The sequence below is a fragment of the Plecotus auritus genome (assembly GCF_963455305.1).
Source record: "Plecotus auritus genome assembly, chromosome: 5".
In the NCBI taxonomy this organism is placed as follows: Eukaryota; Metazoa; Chordata; class Mammalia; order Chiroptera; family Vespertilionidae; genus Plecotus; species Plecotus auritus.
In genome coordinates this window covers 90,523,556-90,535,714 of record NC_137776.1, presented here as the reverse complement: position 1 = coordinate 90,535,714, position 12,159 = coordinate 90,523,556, and the positions used below count along the sequence as shown (strand labels likewise).

The 12,159-nt window shown below is 45.7% G+C and overlaps 1 protein-coding gene across 4 annotated transcripts in view; it reads right to left on the bottom strand.

The window, feature by feature from the left end:
* Window positions 1-10,958, bottom strand: part of EPB41L5 (erythrocyte membrane protein band 4.1 like 5) — a 186,326-nt gene extending 175,368 nt beyond the window's left edge. For all 4 annotated transcript variants that reach the window (XM_080671033.1, XM_080671035.1, XM_080671034.1 and 1 more), the window contains exons 1-2: window positions 10,791-10,958; window positions 526-713 (exon numbers count right to left, since the gene is read on the bottom strand). In XM_080671033.1, coding sequence (XP_080527159.1) covers window positions 526-705 — 180 coding nt within the window. In that variant the 5' untranslated portion in view covers window positions 706-713; window positions 10,791-10,958. The remainder of the gene's footprint in view (window positions 1-525; window positions 714-10,790) is intronic.
* Window positions 10,959-12,159: the final 1,201 nt, after the last annotated feature.

Here is a 12,159-nt window from a genome sequence, read left to right as displayed (position 1 = left end):
AGGAGCAAAAAGATAGTCAGAACTAAGGAATATAAAGAAAATCTTTTTTCTCACTTCATTTCATTACAATTTCTGTAAGCATACCATGGGAGAAGTATTTGTTTTGAGGAAGGTGAGGAATGTTTTAAAAACTGCAGAAAAGTATAGAGAAATAAAAGTCTTACAATATGCATATAAGTATTGTTCTGGTTCCCAAAGATTCTCATTGCTTTAATAATTGCTCAACAAGCATTGTGAGAAATCCACTAGAGTACACTATATACTACCATTGTAAAGAACATACACACATAAATGACTCGCACCAATAACTGCCCTATCATTTAAACGTTTAAGTAATGGCCACTAATTCCAGATAAATACTATCAGGCCAGGTTCCTAAAGTTACCTGATATATGTATCTGTATGTTACAGTGCCTGATCCACACTAATCCTTATTACCTATTCCCCCAGGAAGTTATCAAGTAGAAAGCTCAAATGAAGAAAGTGATCTCATATAGAATTTGCAGGTCAGTGAGACCTACGTACCGGCAAGTCCACACTAACATCAGTACCATCCAGAAGGGACACCCGACACGTGATGATGGACTTAGAATCTCCAGCTGCAGGAATGTGTGTGGCAGCTCGTTGAGCTTCTCGGAGTCGTTCCTTCTCAGCATGTTTACGCATTGACCGACGCCCAAGCGTTCTACGGAAGAATCTCAACATTTTTGTCACTATAAAACAGGAGAGAAAAAGATATCAGAAGGCTCCTGAATTTGCAGTTAGAAAAATGGTGTTATTTAGTAAAGTTCTGTGGCCATTCATAAATGTTATTTAAAAGGGCTTCTGGTCAAGTAAATTTGAAAAACTAATTAAAACTGGCCACTTCCAAGTTTTTAAAGACTTAATATAAAATAGAATTATGGCTTACATTTCTAAACATAGTGGACTACTTGATAATGAGCTGATCTGGTAGGAGAGGGTAAACATTTATGAAGTTTATCCGGTCTTTTGAATCACTAAATTATAGCCATATCCCCACAAACATTAGGAGGCAATGCAATACACCAAGCATGTCAAACTTGTGGCCCAGCCAATGTAACAATATGTAAGAAATCCTATATAATAAAGAGATAATATGCAAGTTGGCCATCATGCCCTCACAAGATGGCTGCCTACAACCAGGCCAGCAGGGGGGTTAGTGAGGGATGACCAAACGACTAAACAAGCAAGCTGCATGAAGCAACCAGGCCAGCAGGAGGGTTAGGGAGGGACGACCAAACGACTAAACAAGTAGGCTGCATGGGGTGACCGGGACAGCAGGGGGGTTAGTGAGAAACAACCAAACGACTCAACAGTATGCTGTGTGGGGCGACCAGGCCGGCAGGGGGGTTAGTGAGGGACGACCAAGCGACTGAACAAGCAGGCTGCATGGGGTGATCAGGCCGGCAGGGGGGTTAGTGAGGGACAACCAAATGACTGAACAGCAGGTTGCTTGGGGCGACCAGGCTGATGGGGGGGCAGTGCCACTCAACCAGAAACCGGGCTCACTGCTCCTTATCGTTGGCCCCGCCCCCCACCCACTGGTGGGGGGGATGATCTGGGGCCAGGCTGGCCGTGAAAGGGGCCATGGGAGGTTGAGGCGCCATGGTCACGCCCTGTCCCGCCTCTGCAGAGGCTCTGGGACCGCACTACCCCTTCTCCCCCTGCCTCTACAGAAGGGACGGTGCTGGAACCGCCATGGCTGGCCTGATGGCACAGGCTCACTGGTCCCACCCCCCGCCCACTGGTCATTCCAGAAGGTCGTCTGGAAAGTCGTTCCACTGTCCAGTCTAATTGGCGTATCAGCTCTTTATTAAATAGGACTAGAGGCCGGTGCACGAATTCATGCACAGGGTGGAAGGGGTTGTGTCCCTCAGCCCAGCCTGCACCCTCTCCAATCTGGGACATCCCTCTCACAATCCAGGACTGCTGGCTCCCAACCACTCGCCTGCCTGCCTGCCTGCCTGATTGCCCCAAACCACTTCTGCCTGCCAGCCTGATCACCCCCTAACCACTCCCCTGCCAGCCTGATCGACGCCTAACTGCTCCGCTGCTCGTCCGATTGCCCCTAACTGCCCTCCCCTGCCGGCCTGGTCACCCCTAACTGCCCTCCTCTGCCAGCCTGGTTGCCCCTAACTGCCCTCCCCTATAGGCCTGGTCGCCCCTACCTGCCCTCCCATGCTGGCCCAGTCGCCCCCAACTGCCCACACCTGCTGGCGTGGTCACCCCTAACTGCCCTCCCTTGCCAGCCTGGTTGCACCTAACGGCCCTCCCCTGCCGGCCTGATCACCCTCAACTGCCCTTCCCTGCAGGCCTGGTCCCCCCAACTGCCCTCACCTGCTGGCCTGATTGCCCACAACTGCCCTCCCTTGCTGGCCATCTTGTGGTGGCCATCTTGTGTCCACATGGGGGCAGCCATCTTTGACCACTTGGGGGCGGCCATCTTGTGTGTTGGAGTGATGGTCAATTTGCATATTACCTCTTTATTATGTAGGATAATCTTACTTGGTCCTCAGAAAAACTCCCTGAAGTACTATCTTATTTCCATGAGTAAACTAAGGGTCAGAGAAATTAAACCATTGGTCAAGTCCATTATTATTTTTTTTAAGTATATTTTTATTGATCTCAGACAGGGAAAGGGAGAGATAGAAACATCAATGATGAGAATCACTGATCAGCTGCCTCCTACATGCCCCACACTGGGGATCCAGCCCCCAAACTGGACATGTGCCCAGAGCGGGAATCGAATGGTGACTTCCTGGTTCTTACATCGAAGCCCAACTACGCCAGCCAGGCAGCCAAGACCATTACTTAGTAATTAATGAAGACAGGGCTCAAACCCTGATTTTCTGACTCCAAATCTTGGTCTCTCTTTCTACTACATCATAGCATCATTCATGTAAAATACTCATTTTAGAAATAAATTATCAACGAGCACAGGTAAAAAAAAAAAAAAATGCTGAATGAAAATGCAAACAAAGCATATGGGATGAATTTATTTTTCAAAAAAATTAATTCAGCATATTCAACAAATAGCAAGGAGGAAAATAAAGAGATGCAAAGGTATAGATTAAAAGAGACTTAAAATACATATCAAACAATCACAATCTGTGGACCTATTTTAAATCCTAATTAAAATAACCTTTTTTTTTTTTTTAGTTGTCTGATGTTATCATTGGGGAAAGCTAGGTGAAATGTATATGGGAACTCTGTACTATTGTTTTAACTTCTACACAGTCTAAAATTATTTCAAAATAAAATAATTTTAAGACCCACACAAATCTTGCATAACCAGTTGATGCTTTAAACTAGATGCATTTGTAAACATGATAAATATAAAAGCTGAAATATTAACATAGTAAAAATAATTCAATAGCTATAAATTGAGGATTATATCCTCCTTTTACAAGTAGGCATACTCCTATGTAATTATGTAAACTGGCAAAGCCATGACAGTTGTCATTTGAACTTCCCAAGGATATAAATCATATACTAGTATACACACATTTGACCACTGACTGGGTTGTTTATGATAGGTAACTAAAGAATTACTTGTCCTAGCTGTTTGGCTCTGTGGATAGATCATCGGCCTGCGGACTGAAGGGTCCCAGGTTCGATTCTGGTCAAGGGCACATGCCTGGGTTGGGGCTCAGTCCCCAGTGTGGGGCATGCAGGAGGCAGCCAATCAATGATTCTCTCTCATCATTGATGTTTCTCTCTCTCTCTCTCCCTTTCCTTTCTGAAAGCAATAAAATATATTTTTTTTTAAAAAAGAATTACTGCCATTTTTATTTTAGATAAAATAGTATTAAAAATGTTTTAAAAAGTCCTTATCTGTTTTTTTTAACCTCCAAAAATGTGTCCTCTTTAATGTTAATGAGAATACTATACACAGCAAAGACATAACTTAAACACAGTGCTTTGATTTGGGTTCAGGTATTAAATTTTTAATTACTAAAAATGTTCTTTCAAAGTTATACTCTCATCAGGAAAATGGGAAAAAGATACGGATACATTTTCTGTGATTTTTATGCCACCAACACCATTGTTTAGTAGATCATTTAATATGAAACAATTATACTGAAATATTTTGTTCCATTTTCTCATTGGATAAAAATACTTTATAAAATTTTTAGAATAACTTGAAGGATTATATTTAAGAGTCCTTTTCTCTTCAAGATACATATTGATATTTTTATGGAAGGAATTATATGAGGTCTAGTTTTGCATTAAAATAATACAAGGAAGGTGGAGAAACCAAGATGGCAGCATAGGTAAACACATGAAATTGCTGCCTCACACAACCACTTCAAAACTACAACTAAAAGACAAAACGGACATCATCCAGAACCACAGGAAGGCTGGCTGAGTGGAAATTCTACAATTAGAAGGAAAAACAAAAGCACACTGAGACTCAGAGGAGCTGCGGAAGTAAAGTGCAGAGGTACGGAGGCGCGCGCGGAGGAAAGGGCTGGCAACTGAGTACGCGGTTGTCCTTTTCAATCATGAGGGAGACACAAGCTCCCAACTGCTCTGAACTCCAGTTCCGGGTGAGACTCTGGGGACCCAGACTTATCTACGGGGAGAAAATGGACTGTCTGGCAGTGGGCGGAACTCGAGGGTGGCTTTCTCTCAGAGGTGCTTGCAGCGATTACCGAGGGACACTGAGACCCAGGGGCCTCTTAAGGCAGGGCTGAGGATCAGCCATTGCTGTTTGCTCTGCCCTGTTGATTCCCTGAGATCCAGCCCCACCCAAGCTGTGCGCAGAGGCTTTTGTATATGAATGGCCTGACCCTTTGCAATCTAAAATTACCTAACAAACTGCAGCTGGGTCAGAGAGACCCAGAACATCCAAAAGAAGGCCCAAAGCCCCACAGCAGCCTGCATTGCTTCACAGCTGGGCCTCATCTGGGCATCTCCAAAACCCAAACAAAGAAGAGGAATCTGCAGATCTCTCCAGAGCTCCTGCTGGGTGACCTCAGGCAGAGGCTAAATTTGCATCTCCTTGGAGATCCAAGAACCAGTGTACCCAGTGGTCAGAGTGGGACCATCCAGATTACAACTCCTCAGATCCATAAGGGACACACTCAGGGGGCAGACTCAGTGAGCACCAAAGCCCCACTGAAGCAAGTCTTGCCCCATAATGGTGTCTCCAGCACAGAAGTTCTCCCAGTGTAGACACAGCTGATCCTCACAGCCAATTGGCCTGGAGGTGAATTCCTCCCAGTGATACCAACAACAATCAAGGCTTAACTACAACAAGACTGTGCACACAGCCCACAAAGGGATGCACCAAGAGTGTCCACCTCAGGTAACTGGGAAGGCTGAGCCACAAAGCCACTCTATCAACACAGGGAAGCAGCCAAAATGCAGAGACAAAGAAACAGGTCACAAATGACAGAAATGGAGGAAAGCAAACTACCGGATGTAGAGTTCAAAACTACAGTTATAAGGTTTTTCAAGAATTTTCTAGAAACCGCCAATAAATTTAGTGAGACCCTCGAGGATATGAAAAAGGACCAACTAGAAATTAAGCATACACTGACTGAAATAAAAAATAATATACAGAGATCCAACAGCAGACTAGAGGATCGCAAGAATCAAGTCAAAGATTTGAAATACGAAGAAGCAAAAAACAACAAACTGGAAAAGCAGAAAGAAAAAAGAACCCAAAAATATGAAGATAATGTAAAGAGCCTCTGGGACAACTTCAAGCGTACCAACATCTGAATTATGGGGGTGCCAGAAGAAGAGAGAGAGCAAGATACTAAAAACCTATTTGAAGAAATAATGGCAGAAAACTTCTCCTACCTGGTGAAAGAAATAGACTTACAAGTCCTGGAAGTGCAGAGAACCCCAAACAAAAGGAATCTAAAGAGGACCACACCAAGACACATCATAATTAAAATGCCAAGAGCAAAAGACAAAGAGAGAATATTAAAAGCAGCAAGAGAAAAACAGTTAGTTACCTACAAGGGAGCATCCATACAATTGTCAGCTGATTTCTCAACAGAAACTATGCAGGCCAGAAGGGAGTGGCAAGAAATATTCAAAGTGATTAATAGCAAGAACCTACAACCAAGACTACTTTACCCAGCAAAGCTATCATTCAGAATTGAATAAAGAGCTTCACAGATAAAAAGCTAAAGGAGTTCATCACCACCAAACCAGAATTATATGAAATGCTGAAAGGTATTCTTTAAGAGGAAGAAGAAAAAGGTAAAGGTAAAAATTATGAACAACAAATACATATCTATCAAGAAGTGAATCTAAAAATCAAGTGAATAAAAAATCTGATGAACAGAATAATCTGGTGAATATAATAGAATCAGGGGCATAGAAAGGGAGTGGACTGACAATTCTCGGGGGGAAAGGGGTGTGGGGGGTGCGGGAAGAGACTGGACAAAAGTGGTACACCTATGGATGAGGACAGTGGGGTGGTAAGGGTGGGAACCAGGTGGAGGGGAGCTCTGGGAGGGAAAAAGAAGAACTATAATAATCTGAACAATGAAGGTTTATTAAAAAAATAATAATAATAATACAAGGAAGTGGGAATAGAGATTAAACAAATTGACCAGATAACTGGCCAATACCTGTTTAAGCCAGATGATGGGTGCATGTGGTTTATTATACTTTTCTGACTACTTTGGTATATGTTGAACTTTTCCATAATAAAAAAGTTTTTTAAGGAAAAAATATTCAAAATATACTACAACTTTGAGGTTTCTAGAAAACAATTGAATTATAAAACAAGTTTTGTGACCTTCACTTCTACACCTTGAAAATAAAGACTCACTATACAGAATTAATCTTCTAAGGAAAAACCTAGCTTCTTCTAGATTTAGAATTTCAATAATTATGTATTTAGAACTATAAAAACCAATCCCACAAATAGGTTCTTTTTATAAAAATATAAAAGCAACTTACATGAAAATAAATTTCAGATGAACTAAAGATTTAAAGTGAAATTAATGAATACTAGACGGAAACAAACAGTATACTAAAAAAAACAGAAAAAAATTTTGAAGGGATTAACATGCAGTTTACTTAAGAATTATTACAAATCATTAAGATAAACCCAACAAAAAAACAAATGGGCAAGATATGAAGAAACAAGCTCTAAAAGGTGATAGGCAATGAAAATATTCATTAAAATGATGTTCAACCTCAACATTATTAACCAAGAAAATCCAAACTTAAAAAATAAGATACTGTCTGTCATTTAAGAGACTTACAGATAGCCAGGGTTGAAAAGGATATGGGGAAAAAACACTGTCCTCTTTGGAGGAGGATTTGACAACACTAACAAAATTTTAACATGCATATCCTTCACTCAGCAATTCTATTTCTGGTAGGATATCCTAAAGAAATAGTCCCACACATGCTTCAAGTTGTAGAAACAAGAATTTTTCAGGACATAATTAACTTAAGAAAACTTTAAATATGTCCCTCAACGTGCAAGTAAATTATGGTACATACAATAGCATACAACATGGCTGTTTTTAAAATACAGTTGATCTTAGACACAAAATTTTAACTGAAAAATGAAATCAAGAGAAAAAGGAATATAGTATTATCCCACACTGAAGTAGATATATATTTACTTATACATATATATTTATGTATATCTTACTAGAGGCCTGGTGCACGAAATTTGTACATGCGGGGGGGGGGGGGGGGGGCGGCGGTTCCTCAGCCTGGCCTGAATTCTCTCACAATCCAGGACCTCTGGCTCCTAACCGTTCACCTGCCTGCCTGCCTGATCACCCCTAACCATCTCTGCCTCAGCCCCTGCCACAGCAGCTTCATCTGGAAGGATGTCCGGAATGACATCTGAAAGGTTGTTCGGCTGGCTGGTCTAATTAGCATATTACCCTTTTATAATTATAGACTAGTGACCAGGTGCACGAAATTCGTGCACATTAAAAGGGGATTAATTAGAGGAAATAATTTAATATTGCTATTTGCCCTTTCTCTATAAAAGAAGTGTCAGAGATTAAAGAAAATTAGTAAAATGTATATGAAAACCTTCCTCCTATCAGAGTCTGGGGCTCACCATGGGACCCAGAGTCAAGTCCCCACTCACCCACATGCACCTCAAAATTGCATGAGACCCAGACCCAGCCGGCACCCCCGCATTGGGTTAGATCCAGATCCGGCCAGTCCCACCCTTGTCAAGCCCTGCTGGGAAGGGGGCGTAGCCTCAGGTCCCCTGGCCTGGTGCCAGGATGGGGGGTGTGGCCTGAGGTTCCCTGTCAAGCCCAGCCAGGCAGTGGGGTGCAGCCTCAGGTCCCCTGGCCCAGTGTTGGGGCGGAAGGCATGGCCTGAAGTCCCCTGTCAAGCCCCACCTGGTGGGGGGCATGGCCTGAGGTCCCCCGGCCTGGCACTGGGGCGGGGGGAGCAGCCTAAGGTCCCTAGCCCAGCACCAGGACGGGAAGCACACCTTGAGGTCCCCTGTCAAGCCCTGCTGGGTGGGGGGCACAGCCTGAGGTCCCCTGTCAAGCCCCATGGGGGTGGGGGAGGGCGTAGCCTCAGGTCCCTGCTGATTGCTCGTTAAGGCTCCTTATGGGAACTTGGCCCCATAAGACTTGGTAGCTGTGGGTGCAGCCATCTTTGTGACAGAGTGATGGTCAATTAGCATATTACCTCTTTATTAGATAGGATAGACACAAAAGGAATAGAAGGACATGCAAACTGTTAAGTGAAGTTATCTCTGGAGAGGGTTGTTTTGGTAGTTAAATTTTCTATAAGAACGTAAGATGTCAAGAGTTTAAATTTTGTTAAAAAAAATTTCCCCATATTCACCCTCCCACACCCCACCTCCCATGTCCTTCATGCTGCAGCAGAATTTTTGCAACCACAAATCTGACCCCTGCTTAAAAATATCAATGTCCTTCCTTGCTCTCTAGTCCAGCTCCCACACTTGGCTTGATCCCTCTTGGCAGCCCACTGCCAGCTGCTCGTTCTGCTCTGGTACCCCTTCTGCTCAGCCCAAGAGTCTTTTCCCCCTATCTGTTCAATCTGTTAGGAATGCTCTTTTCCCACCTCTCTCACACTCCCCCACCCTCTCCCACTTCACATGACTAATTTCAGGTTTCTGGCTGAAATGTCTTTTCCTCAGAAAAACATTCCTGACTCCTGAGTCTAAATAACATGCTCCTTTTATTACCCTTAGCCTTTTCTTTATAACCCTTAAAGAAACTAATTAAACACCCAATTATTTAATTACTTGTTTTACTGGGTAAGTCCCTCACTAAGATACAAGGACAGGGACCTACTCTGATTCATTCACATCATGGCCTAGCTGGCACAACAAGATGCATATTAGGCACTCAATAAAGAATGTGTCTGACACAAATCATACAATGGAAATTTTGGATGGTAGGTTAAAAAAATACTAGTTTTTAATCTGTTGTTTCTAATTTTTTGGCAGTAAACTAACAAGAAGGGTTTCCTTTACAATCATAAAAATACAAATTGCCTGTACTACCTAAATTAAGCTTTTATACATATGTAAAACTCAAAAGTTTGTGTATACTTTCATACATGGCTGGTGGCCACAATCTTTGGTAAGCAATTGCTTTTTAATAAAGCAATATACCAATATACAGCAACTGCCGTAAAGATATGAATATCTTCTGTCCCAATAATTCCAAAATACTTTCCTGTAAGAGGACTTTTATTTGTAAGGTAATAATTCAACAGAAGGTATACTGTATACATCGTTTTTTAATGAAGTTCACCTAGAGAAAAACAGTAAAACCCTGAAAACTAGTTTACATGCACAAATAATCCACTGTTAGGGTAGGGTTCAACAACGTGTTGGTTATGTTAGAAATCGAGTTATGCTTTTGATACTCATTTAAAACGTCTCAAAGAGACGTGAGTCTCTTGAATTCATGAGACTTGGTAGCCATTAAGATAGTGACAAATACAATTCGTATTTACAGCCAAAGGACCGTCATTAACACGCCCCGCCCGAGGGAGGGTCCTTCAGAGTCGTCGTTCCGGGGAACACACCTGCCTCTCACGACTCCCCGGGAGCTAAGTTTCAGCCAAACGAGAATTAGCTCCAGAGAACGCGGGGTTTGTCGTGGGACCGTGACGAGCTCCACCCACCTCGCCAGCTGGACGGCTAAGCCGCCCCCTCGCAGGTGCCGGGCAGCGCGGCCTCCCTCCACGCCAGGACCCGCTCACTACCGCCCCCCGCCCCCCGCCGCCTCCGCGCCCGCTACCCTCGCCCGCCACTCGGGGCGGCCAGGCAGACGGGCCAGGCGGCCGGCGCACCTTAACCCGCTTCGCCCCCGGTGCCCCGATCCAGCCGCGCGGCACCGGTTGCCCGAAACTCGGCGGCCCTGCCCATTGGCCGCCGCTGCCCCTCCCCTCCCGGCGGGTTTAATGTGTAGCCGGCCGAGGCTCTCGGCGGCAGACGGTCCCGGCGCGAGGCCGCAGCCCGGGTCGCGAGCTCAAAGCCCCCGAGCGAGCGAGAACGGGCCCCGGAGCTGAGGGGTGCTGGGCATGGGGCGAGGACGGCCCCCGAGCTGAGGGGTGCGGGGCGTGGAGCGAGGACGGGCCCCCCAGCTGAGAGGTGCGGGGCGTGGAGCGAGGACGGGCCCCCCAGCTGAGAGGTGCGGGGCGTGGAGCGAGGACGGGCCCCCCAGCTGAGAGGTGCGGGGCGTGGAGCGAGGACGGGCCCCCGAGCTGAGGGGTGTGGAACGCGGAGCGAGCCGGCGCGGGCGGGGCGGCGGGGCCCTGGGCCTCGCGCTTACCTGAGGGGAGGACGGCGCAGCGGCGACTGAGCGAGGCTGTGGTGGGGGCGGCCCCTCGGGAGATGCTAAGCAATGGCGGCCTGCGGCGCGAGCCCACAAGACACAGATCCCCCGGAGACCCCGCTGCCCGCCGGCCCACCCCTTAAAGTCCCCTTAAGCTCCGCCCTCGGGGGCGGGGCGGGCGCACCACTCTTAAACAGGCAATGACCCCGCCCCGGAAATTGCCCGGCAGGCGAGAGTCAGGTTAAAGGGGCGATGTCCGGTTCTCCCCGCATAGGACCTCCTCTGTGGTCAGGGGACCACGGCTGCCGAAACCCAGCTGACCATCAGACCTCCGCCCTCCGGGGGTGCGGACCCCCAGCTACCCTCAAAATTACCCCTATCACAAAGGCGGCTTCCCGGTGCTGCTAATTCGTTCAAGAAGTACACTTAGCAAATATTTACAGCCTTGTTGCTAAAGGAATATGTACAGTTGACATGCTAATCTACCTATTAAAAGGCTAATATGCTAAGTGTCCGACCAACTGGGTAATGACGTCAAGAGCAACACCTGGCTTCCTCTTCCTAGCCACAACTAGCCTCAGGTGGAAACACTTTACACTCTACCAAATGTCTGTGAAGCATTTTCCCGGGCCTCATCTCATTTGGTCCTCACAGAAGTCCTGGAGTAGGTAGAAAGGAGACTCTGCGGAATCCTATTTTCTTTTCATTAGCTGGAAAACAGAAATTTAGAAAGCTTAGAAACTTGATCTGACTGAAAAGAAGAAATGGTGGACCTTGAAAATGACTTCAGGTTTTCTCACTGTGCAGAATACAGTCAAACACTGCTGCCGTTAAATATTTTACCCTTTGTTCTCCCTGTGTGATCTACAATAATAATGAAACAGAATTTTTGGACTGGGACACGTGGTATGCCCCTGGGCAGACTGGTTCCCGGGCTCTTTGTCCATGGGAATCAAAGAATGAATCCACAGACAGAAGGTGAAGGCAAAGGTAGAAATTTATTGAAGAACAAGCACAGATTCCCATGTGGGGAAGGGGTAAGAGTCCCACTGAGTTCCTTTTCCCTATCCTATATAATAAAGAGGTAATATGCAAATTGTCCCCTCGACTGGGAGTTTGACTGCAGTTTGACCAGGGGGCATGCCCGGCCCACCAACGGCCCACTGCTCCTCCCTCTGGCCAGCCCAGCCCAATCGGGGCAAGCTGGCTGGACCCCAACCATGCACGAATTCGTGCACCGGGCCTCTAGTGGTTTATAAAGGCCCCAGATCTTTGTGCCTGATATCCCTCTAATTGGTCACTATTCCCTTGGACTGGTTACTATGGTAACTCCTGAGCTCAAAGATAGAACCTCACATGGAACATG